Source organism: Malaya genurostris, chromosome 2 (assembly GCF_030247185.1).
Source record: "Malaya genurostris strain Urasoe2022 chromosome 2, Malgen_1.1, whole genome shotgun sequence".
Classification (NCBI taxonomy): domain Eukaryota; kingdom Metazoa; phylum Arthropoda; class Insecta; order Diptera; family Culicidae; genus Malaya; species Malaya genurostris.
In genome coordinates, this window is record NC_080571.1 from 79,889,245 (window position 1) to 79,916,558 (window position 27,314).

The 27,314-nt window shown below is 40.6% G+C and overlaps 1 protein-coding gene across 4 annotated transcripts; it reads right to left on the reverse strand.

Annotated features, from left to right (window-relative positions):
* Positions 1–192: 192 nt before the first annotated feature.
* Positions 193–26,400, reverse strand: LOC131426938 (mediator of DNA damage checkpoint protein 1-like). 4 transcript variants are annotated; one of them, XM_058589726.1, is made up of 8 exons: positions 26,282–26,400; positions 16,847–17,100; positions 16,707–16,783; positions 16,460–16,636; positions 11,057–16,396; positions 3,343–3,456; positions 2,004–3,279; positions 193–1,354 (listed from the first exon to the last, which is right to left on the reverse strand). In XM_058589726.1, the coding sequence occupies exons 2-7, from the start codon at positions 17,011–17,013 to the stop codon at positions 2,363–2,365; spliced, it is 6,792 nt and encodes a 2,263-aa protein (XP_058445709.1). In that variant the 5' UTR covers positions 17,014–17,100; positions 26,282–26,400; the 3' UTR covers positions 193–1,354; positions 2,004–2,362. The 4 variants fall into 4 exon arrangements, with proteins under 4 accessions (XP_058445709.1, XP_058445711.1, XP_058445708.1 ...); XM_058589728.1 differs by having other exon boundaries at positions 2,890–3,279; positions 26,268–26,381; XM_058589725.1 differs by having other exon boundaries at positions 26,268–26,381.
* Positions 26,401–27,314: the final 914 nt, after the last annotated feature.

A 27,314-nucleotide genomic window follows, 5' to 3' on the forward strand; every position in this document is an offset into this window, starting at 1 on the left:
CCACTTTCCCGTGTCAACTGCACTTCTTAATAAACCTTACAAGACAACCGGTCTTTTGAACATCCCCCTGGTACCAATTTCTTGCATAGTCCGGTTTTACTAACGGATGTCTGCTCTTTCATAGATCCCAAAGTAAGTTTTTGGTGGAGGTTCTTTTACGTTCTTTACAAACAAACTGTTAGTGTTGATTTCATAATGTATTCGCTAAACATTTATTATTTTGCAATCACTATTACAGTACATACTTATAAATACATATCAGTAATAGTAAGTGTAGTACATATGTATGTGTGTATCGTTACGATAGTAGACGCGGCAAAAACATCACTCCATTCGTGATCACCAAACAAACCATCGCAGAAAGTCACTAGCTTTACTTAAAATCGATGCCACCATACAGAAATCTTACGAGCGAATTCCATTTGCAGCGACTCCGAAGACTTGTCAACATTTGAACGCGCTACTGGATAGTATGAGTTTATATGAATAGTTTTGTTTTATGTGTACGGTTTCGAAAGTAATAACTAAATGTATACCACTACATAATCTATGCTTGAAAGCCAACATTTCTTCTCTCCGAAGCGAAGCAGCCCACTGGAGAAACGGCATGTAATGACTACCATACTCCACATGTTTTGGGTTGGGGGAGAGAAATACACAAAATACATAATAAAAGAGATTTACAATCTCTCACTGCTTTTTCAGTGTAGTGTAGAAACTTATGTTACAATTGTCTTAATTCCTATGTTTTTCTGTAAATTTCAATTTTTAACAACTGGTAAAACTTTGCCGCAAATCTCAATTGATTCAAAGCCCCTGGTCATCAAATATTCCTGCATAAATGGTTTTTTTTGAGTGACGGAATTACACAGCTCATTCCAGCACTGCAGCGCTTAAAACAATATTCAGTTTGTATTTTTAAAATCATACAATTTAATTTGCACAATTGGTAAAATAAAACTCATTCGCTGCTGAAGTATCTATACAAGCCATTGAAGGTTCATGAGAATATATGGTATGCAAAGGAAAATGATTGATCTAAACACACATACACAAAAAAAGGTGAAACGAAATTAGAGCGAACGGGATTAACGAAATAGATAAGCATTCAAAGTAATAATATTAACTAACAAAACTACGTTTTCCTATCACTAGGGCCTTTTCCATATGTACAAGTGTGCCCCACGCTGTCGTGGGAACAATAAGCGGCAAATCATCGCATGGAAGGGACAATTTTCCCACTTGGTAGAGAAATATTCATCTTAGGCTTCCATAACGGCTTGAATCGAATTGAAAATGGTTTCAATTTTCCATAGATCTTAGTCCCAAATTGATTTGATGGATGTGAGGTGTTCTGAAAATAAAGCAAAAAATAGAAAGACAACCACGAGTTAGTGCATATTGCATTGGTAGCGTTGCGTGTAGAAAAAGTGTGTAGAAAAGAAATCGAACAACTACCATTAAGCCTAAAACTACAAAAAAAAAATAATAGTTTTCTTTCGCCGGAAACAATTTTCTAACATAATCACAAATTTTTCATAATTGTTGGTTCTAGTGTTGTTTCGCAGCTATCCATGCTGACATACGAATTATAATTTCGATTGAAAAGAAAAATCGCTTGATCCGTCTATAGATGATTGCATTAGTCTAAACTTAGAACTTTCATTTTTCCAGTTGCGCTCACATTTAACCAAACTAAATCAGACCTGTCTGTCATCTACAGACTTCAGGGTTTCATGGGAGTTAAACAATATAGCCACTTCAAAAATGTTTGTACCAGTCAAAATTTTCCAGCTATTTCTTTTGTCTTCTCCAAACCAATTTTTGAAACGGCCGTCGTTTGTTTGATCTAGAATACAAAATCATGTTGGAAGTTTCGAACGTAAAAGACCAAAAATAGCATGCAATAGCGCAACGTAACACACAATCTTTACGATAACTCCCAGAAAATAGCCTAACGAACGCAAGAACCATTACCATTGTTTGCATAATTTTGCTAGTACCTATAGAAAACGCCCTACGGTGGCGTATTTTAGAAGAACAGATGCTCGGATGATGAAAAAATGGCATTGCTGCTACTATTGTTGTTACTGTTGTTGCTATTGTTGGTGATTGTAGTGATGGCAGTACATTCGGACAACGGAGTCGATGGAGATAAGAATGGATGTGTAGATGAAGTACTGCCAACCGAACTAGCAGCAGATCGTGCCATTTTTGGTCGTTGTTGCTGACCAGTGGCAGAAGTAATTGGTACTGGCAAAAATGATAGTTCTACTGGTGGGATACCATAGTGACTGCCAGTTAGTTCTGCCTGTGCTAATGAGGTGAAATCTAGGAACGTTCCACTACCACCTGCTAGATATTATCTCTCGACAACGGCACTGTTGTGAGTGCCCTCGAATACTGCCACTTCCGGATTCGATGACTGAACAGGATTATTCTCTTCGTTTCCTGAAGTTGGATTAGTGTGTTCGATTTCCATATCACTACTGTTATCATTGTTGTTAATCAGTTCGCTATTGACATTCCGTAAAATAACCACGTTCGGTTGGATTGGAATGATCTCACTACAATTCGAACTGTTGTCATCTTCGTCGTCTTCGGCGACGCTTGGAATTGGTACCGGTGCCTCTGATTCATCGTCACTGAACTGAGACGATATCTCAGCGTGACTGTTCATTTGAGATTCCGGAGTATTAGGAATGATCTCGTCGAGATCGTTCTCATTATCGACTTCGCGATTATCACCGTCGTCTACCTCGGTTGGTTTACCATTAGTCTCTATCAGCTGTTCGGGTTGACCTGTCCTGATCGACAACCGATCTAGATCAATTTTTGCATCGCTACTAGAACTATTCTCGAGTGTGTCAACTTGGGAGCTATCTGTACCTGTTTGTGCTACCGTTGGAAGTTCAATCACTGACGCTGCCGGGTCTATACCAATTGCGGAGATTGCCGTCGTCGGAGGAAAAATTGTATTAATTTTGCTGGTCGTCGTTTTGGCAATGACCGGATTTGTTACTGTGATCGGCAGCTCAAGGGAGGTGGGCACGTGTGAGTGCGTTGAGACACCAATAACGGCGGCCAGACTTTCGTCGAGATTCGTCGATGCCGTTTCCAGCACCTTCTGCTCCGGCGAATGGGAGGATGGTTCCCCGCAGTTTCCATTCTTGGTGGGAACCTCCACGGTCGACATTATTGGTGGCTTTGTGAGCACTGCATTTGTCTCAACCGTAGTGTTCGGGTTGACCTGAATTATTTCCCCGGGTAGTGGTGTATCTGAAAAATGAGGAAAAAAAACGTAAGATATACGGAACTTGATTTTTTCTGTCGGTTACGAACCTTGCAGATCGATCAACGATTCTGGTGCTACAATTATTTGAGTGCCTTCGGCGGCCACGATTCCAAGGCCTGGTTGGCTAACCGCAAGTGCTGCCAGCAGCTCTTGAGCCGAACCTGTACGAAAAATGAGATATATAAGCCATGAAAACTTGTATATCTAGTGCACAAGTGGATATTTCAGTTTAAGGAAAGCAGGAATCCATATTAGAATCAATCATCTTACCAGAACAAAATATAAAAAAAGTGGACATATCGTAAATAAGCCATTACTCAGCTCATGGACCATTATACGCAATAGATATCAAATTTATTTTCAGCTAAACGAAAATAAATATATTGCTATTGCTATTGCTGGAGTAGTTACAAATATTCATCATTAATAATGAACGTGTAATGCTACAATGTAATGATGTACAGTAATGCAGTAATGACGAGCGTTTGAGCAGAAGTGTCATTACTTAGTAATGACACTTTTAATGATCGTGTAAGGGCCGCTATTCATAGTTGCTGTATGTTTTCGCTGGAGGAGTTGGAGTTAGCGCTACGAACGGAAGGGCAGCTTGATGTGGTGACTCTTGAAGTTGACAGGTTGAAGTATAGGAGATTCGCCATGCATAGCCCTACAGCGACCGTATTAGGAATGAGGTCATCTAACTGATAAAATAACTGGTTTGACGACAAATATCTGAAGTCGATCGATGAAATGAAGGCAGTAATAGCGAACGATGAATGTTAGATAACTTTTAGTTTATCTACCAAGTCACCAAAAAAATCGTGAAACTATGGAATAACTGGAACACATAAATGATATAAGTAAGATCTATGAGAAAGTAAACCGCAGCGTAAACGTTAGCGTTGCGACATAAAAAGATGTTGAGTCTCGATGATATATCACTCACAGTGGTTGAAGAAGGGATCCAAAATAGCTTGCTCGAAAAATATTGGTACTGCGTTTGCAAATGTAATCCGCGGTAGGTAAAGAGTTTTATCTCCATTCTTATAAATCGGATACATAAAAGAGGATAGTCGAAGTGTTGGAAACGGTCCCATGGTAAGCGAGGTTCGAAACATAAACAGAGGTGTTCAAGCACGTCAGTGCAGTATTTCTCCAGAATGATTACCGGAATGCTGTCAGGTGAAGATGAAGTCTTCATTGACCTAATCACCGTTCGCACTGAATGTTCGTCTATGTAAATGGAGTCGTGACTGGTGCAGAACAGGTTTTCCCTGGAGAATACGATGGCACTCTTTTCGACAAACAGTTGGGGAATTTCTTGAAGATTTGATCTGACCCGAACATTAAAGGATCTGAATTTCGTTCATTTGTCTAGAGTAAAAAAAATAACATGTATTCCAGAGTAAGCACGAGGCGTTGCGTAATAACAAGTGCGACAAAGAACGAAGCAGCACGAGCCCAGTTTTTCATGCGATCAACGAGCAAACAAAGATTTCCTATTATTATTGTTATTATTATTTTTCGTTATGGCGGAAGAAGATAATTTGATTGATATCGAAGCTCTTTTCGGAGCAGTTCTTTAACAAAATGCGCTTTGGGATCAACAATATCGCTACTATCGAAACTGAGTTTTTGTGAACAAATGTTGGAAAGAGGTTTCGAAAACATTAGAAATTACTGACAAGTACAGTCAATGTAAGTCGACTCAGCTCGATGAGATCGGAAAATGTCTGTGTATGTACGTATGTGTGTGTGTATGTGTGTGCTCATTGTAACGCGCAATTTTCTCGTAGATGGCTCAACCAATTTTAACATGCTTATGTTCATTTGGAAGCTACTGTTGGGCCATTGAAGCTGAAAGATCAAATGGCTGTGATTTGTGGTTCCGGAGATATGATGGAATATGCAAATCTATATATATAAAAATGCAGAGACCATCCTTTGTAATCGCATCACTTAAGAACGGATGGACGGATTTACACGATTTTTTTTTTGTTTGATCAGTTTCTATCCCCACCGGGTTCGTACATCAAAAAAATTAGAAAAATTTCCCGAAAAAGTGGGAAAAATCCATAAAGTTGTTTAGTATGGACAATGGAATTTTCCACTGAAAAAGTCGCCAATGATTGCTAGATCTACGAGTGATGTTTGGCGCGACGAGTTGCATAAGTATTTGGTCGTCGAAGAAAAGAATATTAGATAGTAGAAAAAATCGTTTGGCGCGCAACGAATATTTTGTGTGGAGATGTCCTGGCGATGACCTGGCGGAATGCATATAGAATAATTTATAAATACCGCTGTAGGCAGAAGAAAAAGTTCTGATGTCGTTCACCAGTTGATGGATTATGTGTAATGGAGTCAGATGAATAATATTGGTCATTGTGAGCGTGAGTTAAACAAATCAAAAACTCAATGAAAATATCGTGCTTTAGCGCTATGGTCAAACTAAGAGATTTGAGATTGAAACTACTATACTATATTTCATATTTTAAGAAGAATGTTCAAATTGGTAAGATTAATATCAAATTAAAAATTAAGCGTTGTCTCTTCAAGCAACCAAAAGTTCCACAGTACCTGAAAAATATCCACTTTATTAAAGCTCTGAAGAACGCGTGGCACCTTTTGGCAACTTGAACGTGCAGAAAAATTTTTGAAAATACTTTCTCACTGCTTAGAAGCTGTACAAGGAACTGCTTCAAATTTGTTTCTGTTACATTGGGTGAAGATTCAAGTATGAGCAATTCCTTTAAAACGGACTGTTCAGAATACTTTGTATGCTGCTTAAGCCAAATCTTTTTTTACGAACTTTTGGTTACTTGAGCTAAATACAACTTGTAAATATATCCTACTATAACGAATGAACAACTTTAGAATGGAAATCTTCAACATTTTGTATTTTATCAATACTAAATTCTGATTAGTGATCATTTTTAATCGATTACCGGAAGCTAGAATCACATCTGGAAGAGAAAATGTCTATTATATCGAAGCCATTAGAGAGGGATCTATGTTCAGTGCATTGACGCAAAGAATTAACAGCAGTATTTGACATTTTCACATTATTTTTTGGTGATATTTCTGTTTTGGGCTAATGCGAATGTGTGTCGAATTCCATTGATTGTAGGTTAAGTAATCAGAAAAATAATGGAGAGAAATGTCAATCATTTAGTCATTTGATAATCCTGCTGTCCGAAAACATAAATTCGAACAAATAATTGTTGGGCGAAACGAATTTCGACGGGTCAGCTAGTATATTATATATCAATAAGGATCACTCTTGCTATTCACGAGAGACATCACAGTAACATTGCGGTGGCAAAAAAGGTTACTAATACTCCACATTTTTTCATACACATATGACAGCAATGTGATATAAACAGGTGGGGCAGACCACATGGCTTGCTTGCGTTTTTAACCAAAAATTTGTAAATAGTTCGGTATGACGACATACATGAAAAATAAGCATGCTTTGATTCAATGCCAACTAGTTCGAACGGTGTGACGAAAGCAAGCACGTGGTTTTTAGTTTTAGTTGGCTTACTGAAGCAAAATTATTTTAACTAACACAACAGAGTTGTGTTTGCCCCACCTGTTTCTACCACATTGATATGACAGCTGTCCCAATCAGTACACTGAATAAAACAATCCCAAATATATAAAACATTTCTCTATATGCACTGTACGGAAAAATAAGCTGTAAGTTGAATTCAAATTCTACACAAAGCTTTGAATGGTTTGTTATTTTGATTGTCGTATTGTTTATAGTTGATATTTTATTTCATCAGAAAAAAACAACACTTAAAACATATAAAAGCTCCCACCTCTAAGTGTACATCATGCTCAATTATTGAAATATTGAACAATGTTGAATTAGTTATCTTTTGCGTCACGAGATGGGGTAACTTTGATATCCTTTTAGATTTCAATTAGATTCCCTGGAGTTATCAATATTGATATATAATATATTTGGAATAAGTGACGTATTCGTTGTTTTTACCGCATAATTTTCTCGAAGATGGCTAAACCGATTTTAATAAGCTTAGGTTCAATTGAAAGCTACTGTTGGGTTATTGATCAAGTACAAAGATTAAATGACTGTCCTATCAGGTTCCGGAGATGTGATGGTGTAAGAGACGTAATTTACAAAACGCGTTGTTTTTATTACCACGCAATTTTCTCAGATTAACAGTCTTAGGAAAACAACCATTATTGCAAAACGCAAAAGCAGTTTTCTGCGCGTTCGTTGAACGGAAATCCAAAAGAAAAAAACTTAAGTTTATTTAGCATGTTTTTTAAAAATAAACTGATGTATTTTCTTGAAGAGAACTACTTTTGCGTTCATCAACAATGGCTGTTTTCTTAAAGACAGGTTCCTCCAAATATTTTTGCTTTTCTCTATAGAAAGGTATTAGAATTCCTGAAAAAACCGACTTTCGAACGGAGCCTTGGAAACCAATAGTGTTATATACCATTCGACTCAGTTCGACGAGATCCGAAAATATCTATCTGTGTGTGTGTGTGTGTGTTTTACAAGGTGAAATACCTTATGTACTTTCCCAGCTCATGCGCTCGGTAGTTGTCAAGCTACCGCTATTTTGAACCAGCGAGTGGGACAGCCTCTTGCCTCGATCCCCCCGGAACTAAGCTAAGCTCAATACTTCGGGGGAGGCTGTGTTCATGCACTTCTTCGTTTGGGAGAAAATGAGCTCCTGCGTTTCTCTCTTTATCCATCTCAATCCACCTTTGGCGCCTCGACGACCCAATGCCGCTACGTCGCGCCACACTACTCGAATGATCCCCGACGATGGATCTAGCATACACCGACGGAGAGTTTCCCGGAGAAGAAAAATTCTCCCGCAACCGGCGCTTCCGGTACCCGTCCACGGCCCGGCCGTAAGGATGCCTGGGTCGATCCAATGATGCCGGTTGGAGGATGGCTTCCGGTTCACTGGTGCCCCGACAATATTAACGGTACTACGCTACGGCCTACTCGTCTAGTCCCCGACTAAGGACCTAGACTACCCCGACGGAGAGTTCCTCGGCGAAGGAATTTCTCCCGGCACCGAATCCCCTTTTACGCCACGCGGGACATCCGAAGGAGTGCCGAGGTCGGCTCCGCAATTCCGGTTGGAGCATGGCTTCCGGTTCGCTGATGCCCCGACGACTCGAATCGGTGTTGTGGCGTCTACTCGACTAGTCCCCGGTGATGGATCTAGCCTACACCGACAGAGAGTTCCCCGACGATGGAAGCTCTCCCGAAACCGACGTTTTTGATACCCGTCCACGGCGTGTGTGTGTATGCGTGTGCACTTTTCGCATATATTTTAACGCAATATTTTATTTTCTCAGAGATGGCTGAACCGATTTGAACAAACTTAAGCTCGTTTGAAATCTACTGTCGGGCCATTGATTAAGTTCAAAGATGAAATGGCTGTGACTTTTGGTTCCGGAGATATGATTGTATAAGTGACGTAACCGACAAAACGCGTTGTATTTCTACACGCTCAATTTTCTCAGAGATGGCTGAACCGATTTTATTTTAATTTTTTTTTCAAGATGACACTAAATCTTCACTTTTATGCAAGACATTTGGCATCAAAATTTTTTTTCGATTTCGGAAATCTCATTTTGACACTTCGTTGAAAAAACGTGATTTCAAGAAAAAGCCGAATAAAGTTTTTATTCGCGACTAATCGTACCCGAGTTGTTTCCCTCGTGTTTTCTACCAACTTCTCGGTTGCGTGCACCCTCGGAACTAACTCTATATCATTTCTAAGAATATTTTATAGCAATTTAGGGAATTTTTTTTTCGATTTCAGCACCGTTTTTACGTATTAATCGGCCAAGATTTTTCTCAGTGCCCTAGCTAACTGAATGCCTTTTTTTGCTCGGTTGGTCCTGTCCTTGGCCCTCTAAGATCGTGAGCCCGGTGTACTCGCCCCCACTGTTCCTATTTAAAAGTTGCCCTGGGAGCCTTAAGCCTTAAGATGGTAAGTAGAATACTAAATTTTAGGAAAATAACCTAGACCCAATACTTATCGGTTAATTGGTTATATGTCGAATTTATTTCGTGCAATCTGTAGTCATAAGCACAAAGTTGAGGATACTTTATTGATAAGTTATAATCGTCTGTATCTAGTTCAGGTGGGAAGTCCAAGATCAACTTGTTAGAAGTGTTATATGTGTTATACTACCTTGATCAAAAAGTTCCCGAAATCACCCCCGTGTGGCGCTCTCAGCCATCCGATTGGTTTTTGTTTAGGTTATCTTGATATCTGGACATTTGTAGAAGTTACGATGTATTGAGTACATCTGCGATTATACGTGTCCTCGATTTTGTACAATTTTCAAAATTGAATTGAATTTGTAACGAGTTAGCATTAAACTTTGCGTTAAAAACGATTTCAGCGGTGCGACGACATTGCAAATGCCAGTAAAGTGTTTCGGCAACGATACTCTGAAGAAAACAGTCGTTTATCAGTGTCACGTACGTTTCAGAAGTTGCCGTGAATCTGTGAATGATGATGAGAGAAGCGATAGGCCATTGCCAACGAAAACTGACAAAAATATTTAAAAAATCAAAGAATCGATGACCGTAGACCGCAAAATGAATATCAAAGAGATGGCAGGGGATTTTTGGATTCGTTCAAGACATTTTTGTTAATGACTTGGGCCTCAGACGTGTCGCTGAAAAGCCGCTGTGCCGAAAGATCAGAATTTCATGCAAAAAAGGGACCGCGTTGACATTACCGTTATCCGTGAACATTTGGCTAAAAACGAAACGAATACCATTCAGTTACCACCGAATTCATCTGATTTGGCTCCACGCGACTTTTTCCTATTCGATCGACGCAAGAAACCGCTTCGTGGAACCCAAGATGAGATTATGGAAAAATCCCAGATGGCTCTGATGGCCGTACCGAAAACTGAATATAAAAAAAGGTATCTCGTATTTTTTTAATTTTCTGAATGAATTCCGGGAACTTTTTGATCAAGGTAGTAATACATACAGCGAGACCACGATATACGTAACACGTGGAGACCTTTTAATGGTGCTAAAATATGACTGCAATTTACGGATTAGAAGAAAAACTCAATCTTGTATCATATATAGCATTTACTGATGTCAAATATCCAAATAGTGTTTCGCGTACAGAAGTGCTCGAGGTTATCATATAAATATTACTTACAGAATTGTAAGCCAAATAATAAACTATAAATCTGCATGGACAAACAGACATAAAATCATTATGCATAGTAAAATATAAACACAAATATCCATTCATAACTAAAAAAAATAATAATACATCAAAGCCATATCTGTTTAAAGCAATTATCCACCGTACAAGAGAGAATTGCAGGTTTAGTACAACTAACACCAATGAGAAAAATGAAAATGCAAGCGTGCGGGTGCTGGTTACTGTTGCTTCTCTTTTCCACACAAGCAAAACAGAGCGGATAGAATGTGCGTTCGTGCATTTACTGAGCCGTTTCCGGATCAATTTCGTCAATCAAATCAGAAGTGGTGAATATGCTACCTATAAACAAGAGAACACAAAACGAGAAGAGAAAAAAAAACACTTGTCTCAAAAAGATTGCGCTGAATGTGTGAGTGTGTGCGTGTTGAAGGAAAAAAAGTAGCTTCAGAAAGAAGCACTAATCGAAAGAGCGCCTAAGGTTGACACATGCAATAGAAATCGATTCTGACATAGATTGCGCGATCCACAAAAAAAAGAAGGAACTAATTGCTGCACCTACCTTGCAAAAGGATCTGCTGTCCGTCGGGAGTAAGCAGCTGTGAAGTGTCCCCACCGGCTGCCAGTGCCATCAAACTTTGCTGATCTAGTATGATTTGCTGTCCATCCTGCGTGTTGAGCAAGATGTTTTGTTGACCTTCGATTGCCCCTTCAATATCACCGGCCGTGGCAGCCGTCACCATCGTAGCCTGTTCGCTACCGGCAGGTATCTCCAGCACCTCCGCCTGGTTCACAATATCCTCCACCGAAGTCTGCTCCGGTAGAGCAACCAACTGATTGGAGGAGTCTAGATAGAGGAGCTCGTTATTGACAGGAACGAAACCTTCCTCTCGAACCGAACACAAATAAAAGAGATTGGCAGGTCCACCGAAATTTTCGGCCGGAACCGCTATCAACTGGGATGATTCTTGAACATTGGAACTAGACTCGGTCGTCTCAACTGGGGCTTCCGTCGCAATGGCGACTGCCGGAACAGATTCACTTGCTTCGGACGTTCCTAATTCCGAAGGAACTGATTCTCCTGTAACTGTCTCTACGGAGGCACTTTCTAGTTCTGGCTCTCGTTCATCACTAACAGCAGCGTCGGCTTCGTTTTCTTCATTGGATACTGGCTTAGAAGACGCTTCCATTGCAGGCGACTCTGGTTTCACGGGAGATTGTGTTGACGACTCGGGTGGTGTCGATTCTTCGGCTTTAGATAATATCGTAGGAATTTCTTTTACAGAGGAATCCGCTGCTGCGGCAACAACCACTTCCGCAGGACTATCGATAGGTGGTGGTGGTGGTGGCGTCGGTGTAGATGTTGACGGCTCCTCATCGCCGGAATCTGTTCGAAAAACTTTATCCGGTTTTACTGATTTGGGTGTTTGCTGTTGTTGTTGTTGTTGTTGTTGTTGCTGCTGCTGCTGCTGTTGCTGCTGGAGTAGTTGTTGCTCTTGGCGAAACTTTTTCATGCCACTTGCTGTCAGTACTTTTCCTTGACCTTTATCTTCAACCATTCCAAGACGCGTAAATTCTTTTAGTTTCTGAGGCGATATTTTGATCACTCGATGACCCTTCTTTCCAGGATTCACAGCCGACGTTGTTGCCGTTTGAGGTGTTATTGGTGCTCCTTTGGAAGTGGAAAACAATGGCTTTCCTCCGCTGAGCGAACCACCCTCGGATAGCTTTTTGATAAGTGCTTTCTTTGGAGGAGCCGTACTGACTGGAGATTTTTTAGTCGGAGACAGATCAACCTTCTGAATAATCGGTGAAACCTCATTCGATTTGGTTATGATTCGTGGCTTTGTCTGTGGATGAATGATTTCCTGGGACTGCACACTGATTCTGATTGGGGATTTAACTTTCGTTGAGTTCGCGCTATTGCTGCTAATTCGTGGACTTGTGGGACTGCTTGCCATAGAATGTGTCTTGGATGTTGAGCTGCTAATAGTGCTCACACTGCAGATCGTCGAAACCGTCGGACTTTTACTGGTTGAATGGATTGTCTGAGTTTTGGGTGTAATCGAAACACTGGTCTTAACCGAAGATGTGGCTGGAGATTGCGTTGTCAGCACGGTTCCCTTGCTAGTGATTACAATCTGTCCACCGCTACTGGCCTGTACCAGCTGTGCTGATCGCATCGGTGGTGAATGGGCCGGTGATCGCACTTTATTCGGTGAATGATGATCCGCCGCCGTCGTCAGTTGGGTGTCGGTGGTGGATTTCATACCATGGCTTCTCCTTGGAACTGGTGAAGCAACATTTTGTGATTTTTCACGAGCAGGAATTATTTTCGAAGAACCATTGCTACTTTTCACGATCACAATCTTCTTCGTCATAGGTTTTGTCGTGGAAATTAGCTTCACATCATCGTCGACGTCATCACCACCATCATCATCATCACCGTTATCATCGACGGTAACTGTTTTCAAAGGGGTTATTATCTTAGTGCTGTTGGAGCTGGTTGTTGTCGAAATTGTTGCATCTTCCAACAGCTCACTGTCATCCATTACGATAGGTATGTTATCAATGTCAAATTTATCATCATCCGTTGATTGTCTAGCAGCGATTGGTTGGTTCCAAACCGGTTCGTTTACAACGATGGCGGCAACAGTGGCCGGGACAACATTGACTATTTGGACCTCATCTCGTTTCTTTTTGTCTGGAATGGTTGCACTATTAACGCATTTGGGCTGATCTCCGGTTTCGACCGTACTCATCAGATGAGTTTGTAGATGGCGTTTTCGAGGATTGATACTTTTCGATGTTGCTTGAGCGGGAGAAACGCTATTCGGTTTGCATTCAGTTAGTTCTTGCTCCAGAACAATTACATTATGCGGAGCCGTCTCCGGAAGATTGATCAAGGCCTCGGCAATTTGAAGATCGGTAGCACTGGGACCAGCAGACATCGCACCAAACTCTTCAGCTGTTTTCGATAGAACTTTTCGGAACTTGGGTCGTTTAAGTTTCGGTGATTTATTTTCCCCTGCGGGCTCAGCGTGCATCACAACCTCGGAAACCAAATGTTGTTCTTCTTCAACGAAAGTCTTTTTCCTTTTGGAACTTTTCGGTGACTTTGGCAGTTTTTCCTTAACTTCTTCTTCTTCTGGTTCAGATGGTTCAACGACCGGATCGAAAACAAGCTCGGAGTTAGATTTCCTGCCCTTAGATTTTATTATCATTTTGATGGGCTGCTGTTTGGGTGTGGAAAGAGTTTCTTCTTCCGGTTGTTTCTCAAAATCTGAACGGAGGACAACCGCAGGCTCATCAGGCAGTTCGGCTGTGGAATCTGCTGACTGCTGTTGTTTTTGTTTCGATCGCACTGACCTACTACTTTTGATTTCTTCGTGAGTTTCTTCTGGTGCGATTTCGATTGATTGCTGTTCATCGACGATCTTCTCCGTAACATCTTTCCTTTCTTCATCAACTATTTTGGATCGCTTGAATCTTCGGTGTTTGTCTGGTGTAATTGGCAACGTGGACTCATCCTTCAATACAACAGGCTCTGGCTCAGTCGAAACAGTATCATCTACTTTGTATCCTCTGCTTCTACGAGACCGCGGAATATCAAGAACCGTCATATCTAGATTTTGCAGCTCACCACCCCTCTTCTTTCGAACCTTAGGAATCGTTTCTTCAACAAACGAGGTTACCAGCTCCGTTGATTTTCTCTGTTCTTTCTCATCTTCCAAAACAGGAGTACCAGATTTTCGTTGCCTACCTTTGCGACTCTTACTGACCGATGGAACTTTCTCAAGAGATTTTGAAACAACCTGATCCTTGCTGATTGCGGCAGACGACGTTTCCGTTTCTGCGGACTTAGTTTCATTACTAGAACTGACCGCCGACTCTTGAGGTGTGTCTTTATTGGTATCGGAAGAAACTGTGAATTTTCCAACCTGTTGAAGTTTTGTTCGTTTAGCTTTAATAGCGGCAAATTCCGAGTTCTCAAATCGGGTTGGTTCGCTGGAAAGAACAGATTCTTGAGAGTCATCGTTGGTTGTGGTTGGCGACTCCGAGGTTAACTTTGCTTCCGCTTCCTGTTGCTCCCGTAGTTCTGCCAGTTCCTGTTCGTGTGATTTTTTCACAAAATCCAAAACAATCGCTTTCGACTGCTCCAGGGCTATGGCTTCATTCTCGATGATTTTGTTACGGGTCTTGAAAATACGCTTACCTCGTTCCTTTGGGGGAAGCGTACGATCCTCCTTTGACGGTGGAGTGACTTCGGTTGATGTTCCAGGGGAAAGAATTTTCGTACCTCCGGGTATTTCCGGTAATGTAGGAACGCTGGTTTCGCACAGGAGAGAATCGATTTCATTCTTCAGCAATGCATCTTTTTTCGCTCTGTCTTTTTCAGCATCTTCTAGCACGTTAAGTTCCAGCGAAGTGTCACGCTTGTTGGAAAGTGATCTTCTTGGAGATTTGCTGAGAATCACTTCATCGTCTTCCTCTTCCTTGAAATCAAAGCAGGACGTTTCTTTCCTAGATTCTTCCTCCGCTTGGATTTCCATAGGAGCGACTTTTGTTGGCGATTCGGATTTTTGTTCATCGCTGCTTACAGATTTACTCGAAATACGTGTTGCTCGGTCCAATATTCTTTGCTTTGCACTGATCGGGCGTTCCAATGCTAAACTTTCGCTTGATGTGGGCGTTCTGTCCGGGACACTCAGTGTCTCACCACAGGTCGCAGCGGTACTGATACTACTTTCACTAGAAGACTTTTCAATCGTACCCCCGCTCGGAATCACCGGCTGATCGTTTGTGACTTCGATAAATTCTCGTTTCTGTTTTTTCGGAATATTTCGATATTTGATTGTAGCTCCTGACGAAACTGGTGATGCGATTTGTGGTGAAGATTCTGTGGACTTGTCCAAATTAATTTCGGTACTAGTCGAATTGGCGGCTAGCGCCTCTGCGACAGCCGATCGGTTCTCTTCAACCGATAGTATACCCATTTTTGAACCCGTATCTTCCTTGGGTGACTCACAATCATGGTCCTCCTGTTCATCTTCACTCCAGTCTGCTAGTAGTTCATTCTTCAGCTCTACATCCGATTTGGACTTGAAATCTTTTTCCGATTTATCTCCGGGAGATTCGGAAACATGTTTCTGGACAACATGAGAGTCATTTTGAGCTACCGCTTCTTCAGCAACTTCCGGTAGAAGATCAATTTTATCGTCATCTTCAAGCGCAGTTGGGGCAGCTGTTTTACCACGGCCACGATTTCTGCGGCGGTCGGACGTTTTAGGAGTTACTGTTGATGCGGCCGCTCTGAGCGCCCGACTTGTCCGACCACGTGAATGTTCTATCACTTGAATAACTTCCACCAGTTCGTCCGGATTATTAACAATTTCAACATCCGTGACGATTGCCTGGGCGTCTACCGGTGTAGGCGTTTTTGCCGGACTCAGTTCTGGAATCTTTTTCTCGGGTGTGCTAGTCACGGATCTGGGTGCTATGCCTCTCGACGGTGGAACACTCAAAGGTACCATCGGAATGGCCCGACAGTATTTGATATGCACCAGAATCACGTTCTGTCGGCCACTTTCAAATCCACACTTATGACAGTTATAAGTCTGGGAAGGTGAAGCAGACGAATCCAATGCCGAAGCAGTTCCGAAAGGTGTTCCCAGACCGCTGGATGAATTAAGCGAGTGGTTCGCAGTGGAAGGCCTTGGAGTTGATGGCAACAGCAACGGCTGGCTAGAAGACGGTGTTGTCTGGGCAACGCGGCGATTGGTGCCGATACCGGTAGATGATGATGACTGAGCTAGTATACGAACTTCATGCTTGCGTACTGGAATTACCGGTACTATCTTACTCGGTGATCCGGGCTTCCTGCCCGGACGAGGCGTTGTTACTGCGGGGGGAAAACAAAACATTAGGTATTGTGACTGGCTAGACATGCAGCACTAAATGTTACCAATTTTTCCCTTCCCTTTCGATTTATCAGACTGAAATAGAGCTGCATAACTTTCCCGTTTCTGAGGCAAAAAATCAGTTGAGTTGACAATGTTTGGATCGCCTCCGGTAGCTCTCTCGGCATGCATTACGTCAGCTGGAAATTTCTCCATGTGCTTGTTCTTGGTGCGATATTGTTCTGAATAAAAACAAAAAAAAAACAAATGTTTCTGGGGACACATCATTCAATTACTAATGAGAAACCTTACCTAATCCTTTACGAAGAAATTCATGTTTTCGGGCACAGTTGTATCTATAGATGAAATTGGCATTCTTTACAAATTCGCTGCAATGAAATAACGTATCAGTGTTCCGTTGAACTACGTTGAGTTATCAAGTATCAACTTACTATGAATCCTCCTCGAAAAACTTCACCACGGCCAACGGTCGGCGTTTAAGCGAGGACAAAAATTCCTCCGTTAACCGACTGCCAGAAAATACCTCTCCTGGCCACCAGCAATAGCTGAGCTTAACCCATACTATCTCCCCGTCCTGGTACTCACTGTCGTCATCCATGGCTGGCGAAAGTGATTACTGGTTCTAAATTGGTACAGGCTTGACGGTGCCCTACTATCCAATGTTTCCGATGGCTGTTACCTCACACTATAGAGGAAAGAATTGAAACTTCAAAATTATGTTTGAAATGGAAAAAAATGTAGCAATTTTCAATCTGTTCAGTGCCTACTATTTTTGTCGTGAATACGAATTACTTTGCTATGGGGCGCCTTTTCAAAATTTACCCTGTACAAGAATGGGCAGAACTTTATCGTGAATATCTCTTGATGTACCGAGCCAAACAACATAATTTTTCCTACAAGCTATCGGAAATATGATCAGCAATTTTTGATTAAATTTTCAACAGCGTGAGATAACCATAATTAGAGCTGAGCTGAAGTAGATCGCCCGTAGTTGCACTTCGTGATTGACCGAATGAGTGGAAATGTACAATGAACCAAGAAAATGAAGCTTGGGAGAAGCAAATCATTTTCACTGTACATACCCACCCACTCCTAACTTTTTATTAAATGATCAATAACGACGCTGGCTACGACCAAAGGCTGAGCTACTGAGGGAAAGGAAGGAATGTTAGTCCGATACTCGTTGTTTCTAGAGACCGCGGGTACCACTGTATCTCCACAAGCATCACGGGATAGGAGATTTGTTAGTAGGGAGGGAGAGAGATCCGGATATGTTTTGTTGAACAATATGATCTCAACAAAACCTGATTTACGATACTCAGGAGAAATATAATAAGTAAGAAAAATATATAATATCTCCAAGGAACGATCTCACCAGTATCCCTTTTCTCCTGCTCGCACTGCTGTCAGCAACGCGAGGTGAAACACGACCACTGAAAGAATAAAATAAAAACATGAGTCCGCTGCAGACCAACCCTAGACCTTCAGTCTGAATGATACGATCGACTTGTAAACTTTCACACATTGCATAGAAATCCGACACCGACAATGACATGCAGACGGCGCTTCGATAGGTTAACAGGTTAACATCGTTTAATTTTGGGGCGGCAAATTCTTAGTATCCGCCACCGCATCGCACTCCCAGTTATGCCAACTTTCCTCCCACAGCGTGAGATAACCATAATTAACTGAGAAACAAAGTTTTCTAAAACTTTTGGAAATAATGAAGAAAATTCATCACGCTTGCTTTTCTTTTTCGCACCCGGACGACGGTTATGTGGTAGTCAGGAACATATCAGTTCCGATTATCTATTGTACGACTATAAAAGATAAACTATGATTGAAAATCGTTCATTTCTTCTAGTGCTTCAGACGGAACTGGATGTCAAGGTGAGATTCTCCCACCAACTTCGCCTTGAAACGCTCAGATCGTGCTCTCATTTGAACTTCGGTCGTCAGGCAGGGCAGTCGGCAATGAAAGCAGACAGTTTGCGTGGTAAAAAGCCTCAAACGCTCGTACTTTTAATTTGGACTTTGACCGTCGGGAGCAGAAGTCGCCAGTAATGAGACGCTCAGGTCGTAGAGTCAATCTTCCTTAAAAAAAGATCGATTACATCATCCTGCTGTTGGTCGTTTGCATTGGAGCAAAATGCAACGAAAAATTGACAGCAAAGGAGAGCATTATGCAAAATCAGCCTTTCTAATGACTCCAAATGTTATCTAAAGAACTATAAAGATGCTTTGCAAATCGGAAAATGAAAACCATCAGTGTAGTGCAAATCAAGGATAATTTGATTAGCTTTGTACAATTTTCGCTGGGCAAAATTCGCAACAGTGTTTAATGTCGTTTACTTCCAAACAGTGGTTATAATCCTAGAGAACTACATAATTTGGCCTTTCTGAACGCCAGAAATTAAGCCCGTGCAGCATTTCGATAGTTTTTTTAATGAAACATTCAAATCCGAAAAGAAATACAGGGTCCGGCACTCGAAGTGTAATCAATTAAAAAGGCCATAAATTGAGTTTGGAAAATTACTTTTACTTAATTCAAAGTACAAAATGTGTAAAAATAATACAAAATTCAGAATCAATTCACTTTTGCTCGATATGACCACCTTTTGCCTTGACTTGATGACTTGAGAAAGCGAAGGAGTTGCTTCGTTTGGCCGAATGTGACTTGCAGGTATTTTGGCCCACTCGCGGACAATAACTTTTTTCAGCGCCTCGAGACTGGTGTATCTTTTAGTTCGGACTTTGCTCTCCAAAATGGCCCAAAGAGAAAAATCCATTGGATTCGCATCTGGTGAATTCGAGAGCCATTGTGTGGACGTGATGAAGTTCGGAACGTTGTTTTTCAGCCATTCTTGGTTCACTCGAGCTTTGTGAGACGTTGCCGAGTCCTGCTGAAACGTCCATGGTCTGCCACCGAGATGTTTGTCTGCCCACAGCTTCAAAGCAACCTCCAGAATACTTTCCCGATAATATGTCGCATTTACGTTGACGCCAGGCTCGATGAAAACGATTGGAGAGCGCCCATCTGCGGTTACAGCGGCCCAAACCATTATCTGTTGCGGGTGCTGCCTCCTGGTGGCCAATCGATGACTCAAATTCTCGTATGAACGGTCGGTCAAGTAAACCCTATCCTTTTGAGAGTTTACGAATTGCTCAATTGGAAAAATTTTCTCGTCAGAAAATACAATGTTCGGAAATTGACCGCTTTCGGCCAAACGAAGCAACTCCTTCGCTCTCTCAAGTCATCAAGTCAAGGCAAAAGGTGGTCATATCGGACAAAAGTGAATTGATTCTGAATTTTGTATTATTTTTACACATTTTGTACTTTGAATTAAGTAAAAGTAATTTTCCAAACTAAATTTATGGCCTTTTTAATTGGTTACACTTCGAGTACCGGACCCTGTAATCGACATCAAAATTCTGATTGCTATATAAAATGCATAACACCAACTCAGTAGCTTTCGAATTTGGCTATCGTTCTCAAAAACAGCTATGGCAGATCATGCACGAATACGGTTTCCCGGATAAACTGACGCGATTGGTCATAGCAACGATGGATAGAGTGATGTGCTACGTCCGAGTATCTGGGACGCTTTCGAGCCCCTTCGAATCACGGCAAGGTGATGGACTCTCTTGTATCTCGTTCAATATTGCCTTGAAAGGTGTGATTCGAAGAGCGAGGATCGACACGAGTGGCACGATCTTCCGAAAGTCCGTACAACTTTTTGGCTTCGCTGTCGATATTGTAACATGTAACCTTGAGAAGATGACGGAAACCTACATCGAACTGAAAGCTGAAGCTAGGCGTATCGTCATAAATGCATCGAAAACAAAATACATGAGAGGAAGAGGCTCTAGAGAAGAAACACTACGCCTCCCACCACGAATATTGATAGACGGTGACGATATCGAGGAGGTTGACGAGTTTGTGTATTTGGGCTCACTGGTGACCGCCGACAATGACATCAGCAGAGAAATACAGAGATGTATTTTGGCAGGGAATCGTGCGTACTTTGTACTCAGAAAAACTTTTCGATCGAGAAAAGTACGCCAACGCACGAAATTGATCATCTACAAAACGCTCATTAGACCGATTGATCTCTATAGCCACGAGACCTGGACTATGTTGGCAGAGGACCAACGCGCCCTCAGTGTTTTCTGAGGTACTGAGGACCATCTATGGCGGAGTGCAGATGGAAGACGGAACGTGCAGACGGCGTATGAATCACGAATTGCACCAGCTGCTAGGGGAATCACCCATCGTACGGACAGCTAAAATCGGACGTCTACAATGGGCTGGGCATGTCATAAGGATGTCGGACGACAGCCCAGTAAAATGGTTCTTGAATCTAATCCGACTGGTACAAGAAGAAGAGGAGCGCAGCGACCAAGGTGGATCGATCAAGTGGAGGGTGAACTCAGAAGCGTCCGTGCCTTGAGTGGCTGGCGACGAGCAGCCATGGACCGAGTTATGTGGAGACGTATTCTTGATACATCAAAGGACATCACAGGCCTATAACTGTTAATGGTGGTGGTCTCAACTTGTTAATTATAGCGCAATCGAGGCATTCTCAAACGGAAGAAGCAGGAGACTCCAACGAAACACATCAGTATCGCACCGACGGACAACAGGTCAACCTGGAAATCGATGACGGAAGTCAGCGGTATTCATCGAAAGTCAACGGTATCCATCGGAATTTGAACTTAACTCGTCGCTCTTCATCACAAACGCCTTTCTAAAAGATTGTTTTCAGAGCTACCATTATTTTATCATAACTACATTAGCTATAATGGTTATTTCGTAATATTTAATTGTGTGTCCGAATATTTTATGTAACTAAAGTATACTTTAGTTTACGTGTATCATTTCAAATTCTAGGGAAAGCTTGCCCAATTCATACAATCGATCAACTAATTGATCACTAAATTTCTGTTTGAGCTGTTAGTAGAATATTCTCACTAATAGTACTGTTGTTGTACCGTTTAATTCTACTATGTCACGTCATTACACTCTCACAAAGTCACTATTTTTCCGAAAGTGTATCAAACGTTATAATACAGATACGTATTTCGGAATGTTATTTACATTCTTCTTCAGTGTATCGGTTTTATAAGTTTATTAATTTATAATTTATAAACTTAAAAAACCGATACACTGATTTATTTATTAATAAACTTTTAAAACAAATACACTGAAGAAGGATGTAAATAACATTCCGAAATACGTATCTGTATTATAACGTTTGATACACTTTTGGAAAAATAGTGACTGTGAAAACAGTGACTTTGTGAGAGTGTAATGACGTGACATAGTGGAATTCAACGGTACAACAACAGTACTATTAGTGAACTAATTGATATTCGGAAATATGAAGAAAGAGTGTCAGTTTTATTCGTATTCACGACTTCCAGTTATGTCTCTGACATTATATACCCGTATTTTTTTTTGATTGGATTTTGTGTACCATCGATTTTACATGTTTTAATTTGGATGTAATCTTGGTAGGGTAAGTATACTAACCCTCTTGTTTTCATCATTCAATATAAATACATCATTCTGTTCATCACTGTTTAAATTCGTAATCTATATTAGTTACTTACTAAACGAACCGACATCGGCTATTGCGGTTTGATAGTGGCTACCGTTTCGTTTTTGCCTTTCTCTACAGAAAGGTAACAGAACGTTGTACTTCATTATAATTGAAGAAATCTTCGATATACCAAAAAAATGGTCTTTATTCATCTAATTCAAAGTACAAAGTAAAAATTATATACTTCTGTTTCTATCTTTTTGCTAGGATTAGCTATGGTAACTCCAATGGTTGTCTCAACAATCAGTAAATGTCATCACTTACTATGTTATTGGCCAACATTCCTCCTTTGTTATTTCAAGAATACCAGAAAAGGTTCAAGTCTTGATGGTATCTGGATCATACCTTAATCCTGATTAGTATCCGACTGAACAATCGGCTGTGGCTACCGAGGTGTTTCGATCAGATTGGAACCAGAAGCTCCTAAATCAGACTGAATTGCATCATCGGGAATTGGTTCGTCTTTGGATTCAGGATTTTCTTCAGGTTCTCGAGGCATTGGAATCGGGTAACTTGCAATCCAAACACATCGACGAGAATTGTTTTGGGATTCATCTTCTTGCTTACTATAGCGATGCTGAATTTGATTTGCATGTGATCTGATGAGTTTCCTTCTCCCATGCCAGTCATTCTGGTGAACGGTAAAGTTTATTTCGCCGATAGCGTCAATGATAACCCCATTTTCATTTTGAGTTACCTGGTAGACCTTCGCATAAACTTTATTACCTGCTTGTGAGGTCCTAAGTACTGCACCATGCTTGCGGTTAAACTGTTCGTTATGTTGCTGATTGATAGCAAGCGGTATCGATTATCGTGGTCAAAGAAGACTTAGAACTGTCCGTATGTTTCTTCCGATCATCAGTTGGGATGATGTTTTACCGTTCAGAACACGATTTGCCTGTAAGCTTGCAGATACCTTCCCCCTCATTGATCTTGGGTAACGCTGTTTTCAATGTATCTACAAAGTGTTCCGTTTGTCTGTTTGACTGTGTGTGATACGGGGAAATCCGCAAATGTTGAACACCATTTTTGTTACAGAATGTTGTGCCAGTGGCCATAATTGAATAGGAACCTTTGGAGGTGTCTTCGAGTGAGTAGCGCAGCTTTCGCATCGCTTGACGTGATCGGCAACATCATCATCGATTCGGGGGCAGTTTACATGGCTTCTAGCAAGAGTTTTCATTCTTTCCATCCCAGGATGCCATTTATGAAGATGTTTAAAGATTTGCTGGCGATATGTTTCAGGAATCACCAGTCGGTTAGAAAACAACGCACCCTGTCACTATTTCCAGGGCATCACGATGGATACAAAATGGTTGTACATTGCAATTTACTATTTCTTTGATGCTACAAGGTCATCATTCCTTAATGAATTTGAGGGCACTTGACTGTAGCCGCAACGTACCATGTTTAATGCCACAGGTAGTATACTGACAGCTTCTTAATGTGAAACCACGTTGTCGTTTTCAAGTTGGATTGAAGCGATCACAAAATCTTCTTCCGTTCTTGAATGATGACTGATCAGGCGAGATAATACATTGGCATTGGAGCGGAATTCTCTCTTTGGATCCAAAAATCCTCAAGAGTGACTGATGGTCTGTTTGAAGAGTGAATTTGCGACCAAGTAGCATCCGGTGAAACTTCGTGACGCCGTACACCAAAGCTAGATCTTCTTCTCGGCTTGTCCGTATCCTCTTTCAGCAGTGAGGGAGGGGGATGCATGTGAAACGACATTGATAGCACCATCTGAAAACTTATGCATTATGCAAGCACCAATTCTCGATTGAGATGCATCCGCTGCAACGATAATTTTCATAACCGGGTCGTAATGGCTCAATACTGCAGAATTTCCTTGAATCTTCTAAAAGACCTCTGGCAATCGTTGTTCCAAACAAACTTGGCATCCTTCTTGAGAAGAGCATCAAGCGGTTTCCGAAGCAAGTGCATTTTCGCGACAAGTTTGGAATAGAAGTTTACTGCATCGAGAAATGAACGTAGACTGGTTATGTCTGTCGGAAGCCGCATATTAACTATAGCTTCAATTTTCGCAGGATCTGGCCGTATACCAACGATATGTGCAAGATATTTGATTTACTACTGAAGAAGACTACACTTTTCTTCGCGAAAGCTAAAACCGTACTGCTGCATTCGGTTAAGAAGTGAATTGCATGATGTTCTTCTACTGTTTTACTGTAAACAATTAAATCATCCAAAAACGATTCGACACCCTCGATATCTACAATCATCGTGTTCATCAGCTGTTGAAAAACTCCAGGAGCGTAACTGAGTTTTCTTGCAGTGTCCCAGACCTTTCAGGAATACTTCGGGGAAATCCGATATCCAAACGGAGCCTTGGAAACCCATAGTGTTATATACCATTCGACTAAGCTCAACGAGATCGAAAAATGTCTGTGTGTGTATGTATGTATGTGTGCACCTTTCAACAAATTTTGTCGCGCTCAATTTGAGATGGCTGAACGGATTTCAACAAACTTAGGCTCGCTTGAAAGCTACTATCGTGCCATTGATGAAGTTCATAGATCAAATGACTGTGACTTCTGGTTCCGGAGATATGATGGTATAAGTGACGTAACCGAAGAAACGCGCTGTTTTTTATTTTAAATTTCTTTTTGCAATATTCAAAGTTCCTATCCTTCTCAGATTTTGTTTGTTATTCTCCTCAGTTAAACAATTTTTTAGCGATCTCATTTTTTTTTTGAATTCCAACTCATTCTTTTCGATTTCAATTAAAAAAAATCAGAGCAAATTCTAAAAGATTATTGTTTTTAGAATCATTTTTTCCCATCCTGATTATTTTCCATAGTGAATGTTCCTAATATTTTCTGATTTTGTTTTTCATTTGAATCCATTTTAGTACAGCAGACTTAATTCGAAGCTTTCGTATCAAAAGTTGTTTCACCGAAAGCTACTCACCAGAAAATTTTTCGCCGTAAGCCGTTTTGCCGAAAATTAATTTAACCTAAAACGAGTTCAAATCTGATATTTCGCCTTGCTCTGTAGAAAGGTGTCAGAATTTCTGGAAAACCCTTTCCAAATATGTTTTTACAACTCAATTTTCTCAAAGATGGTTCAACCGAATTTAACAAGCTTAGACTCGTTTGAAAGCTACTTTTTGTCTATCAATTGTAGAAGAGTTATGCTCCGGAACTGTACAAACAAAATCTTGATAAACAGTATTCTAAGCAGTAAATATTCGTAAAATAATTTAACTATTCTTATTACGAATCCTAAGCAATGATAAACCCTTTCATTCGAAGTCGAATTTATAAACCTGTATTGTAGAAGAGTCTTCGTGTTTAGTGCGAAGTACAACATTCATTTCGATCCTTAGCCCAGAACTCATTTAAGTTTTGATATTACTTCCAATTATAACACTCGACGAGCTTTGCCAGTCCACGCGATGAAAATTTTTGTATAATCTCTTAAACCCGTTATAGATACTACTGTGGACGATTAGTAAGTCGCCATTCGTTTACGTCCGAAACATCAGAAAATACATTGCCGTCGCATCTACTTAGTGGTTTTTCATTAACAGTGAAGTGGCAGTAGCATTTAAATTTGATGTGCACAAATTTTGTTTTCACTGTACAAAGCATCACAAATGAATATCATAAACAATATCAATGATTTATGAAAACCTTCCAAAAAACCTAATTTGGAATTCATTTCTGATGTAGGTTAACTATAACTGGAACCATATTTCCTTTACATTGAACTTGAACTTCCTAACATTCTAGTAGGTTTTTGATCACTGCTCAAAAAAGAATGCAACAGTAAAATCGTCTTTCTTTGCCTCATAGTTTTGCATCACAACCCTTTCCAGCTGAAGTCGGAAATCCTGCACCGTCAGACGAGTTCATGCTTTCTGGCGTCGTAACAAAGAAGCAAAAATAGCATGACGATTGTTCACTTTCTAGCGTAATGCATCAAGCTAGAAATCTACTTACATATTTAATTCTATCTTACATGCTCAAACCCGAACCATTTTTACTAGTTCAACTGTCGCCACGAAACAGAGCCAATAATCTATCCGTTTTTTTCTTCCAATAGGAAATTATTTGCCAGCCATCAAGGCAATCAAAATTTGTCGTCTCTCGACTTTGACAGGGACGCGGTGTTTTTCATTAACAAATAGTACCTCTCACCAGATACGGATGCTTTCAACAGTATCAGATATTTTCTCACGGGAAGGCACAGAACACATTTTACATATTTGTAGCTTTTTTACCAGTTGAATTTCACCTTTTTTCGTTGAATATTTTTGTTGACGACAATCAACCCGAACAGAATTTTCCAACTTGCACTGCCATTTTGACGGCGAAGTGATGCGGTCGCGGCTACATCAGGTCGATCGAATAGATAGGCCAACCAGAAGGAATGACGTTTACTGTTACTACACTGAGGGTGGGCGTTAACTATACACACTTAAAACTGAATAGGCTCAGAAAAACAATTCTCGGTTGATTTTTCAAATGGCCGTATAAGCAAGTGACAGTTTCTTTTTGTTCACCTTTTCTTCGATTATTGTGACGTGATTATAAAGTGTTTCTTGGATTATACACATATGTTTGAAAGTCGGAAATTTCGGGTATCATTTTTGGCTGTTGTTTGTCTTGAGAATAAAATGATTTCATTCAAGCTAATTTTCAAGTTAATTTTTGATACGACTTTTTTTTCGATTGAAAGTCGTTTTTAATTTTTCTAAAATCAAAACCGTCTTAAAAAAGAATGATAATTTCCTTTTGGATTCCATTATGAGAAAAAAAAAAAAACATTTTCAAGACGGTATAGTTTCATTGCCCTAGCCGCTCAAAAACCAAACTTTTTCAAAAATCAAGCTGATTCACATTCCTCAATCAAGCTGGTATTTTAATTTGTATCCAATAACTTGGTGCAAACTTTGCGTGTGCTCAGCAGTTCAATTCACGCTTTTTTTAGAACGGCCAATAAACCATCCATCAACATTCACTTTGAATAATAATAAACTGCAGAAAAAAGTTTTTTCTTTCGTCTGGTGTTAAATTTGATACTCTATCTTTCATAGCTCACTGACAATTTCTTTCGAAAGTGGAAGTTGACAGGTGGCTTATTGGCCGTTCTAAAAAACGCGTGAATTTTAACTGCTTCAAGCACTGACGAGCCGAAAGTGAAACGCGAAGAAATCGAAACAAAATATGTGCTTTTTCCACAAACCAACAAACCCCTGTGTGTTAAAAAATCGACAATTTTAAATAAAAGTCATATTTTTCGGATAACGGTCTGACATGCTGGACAA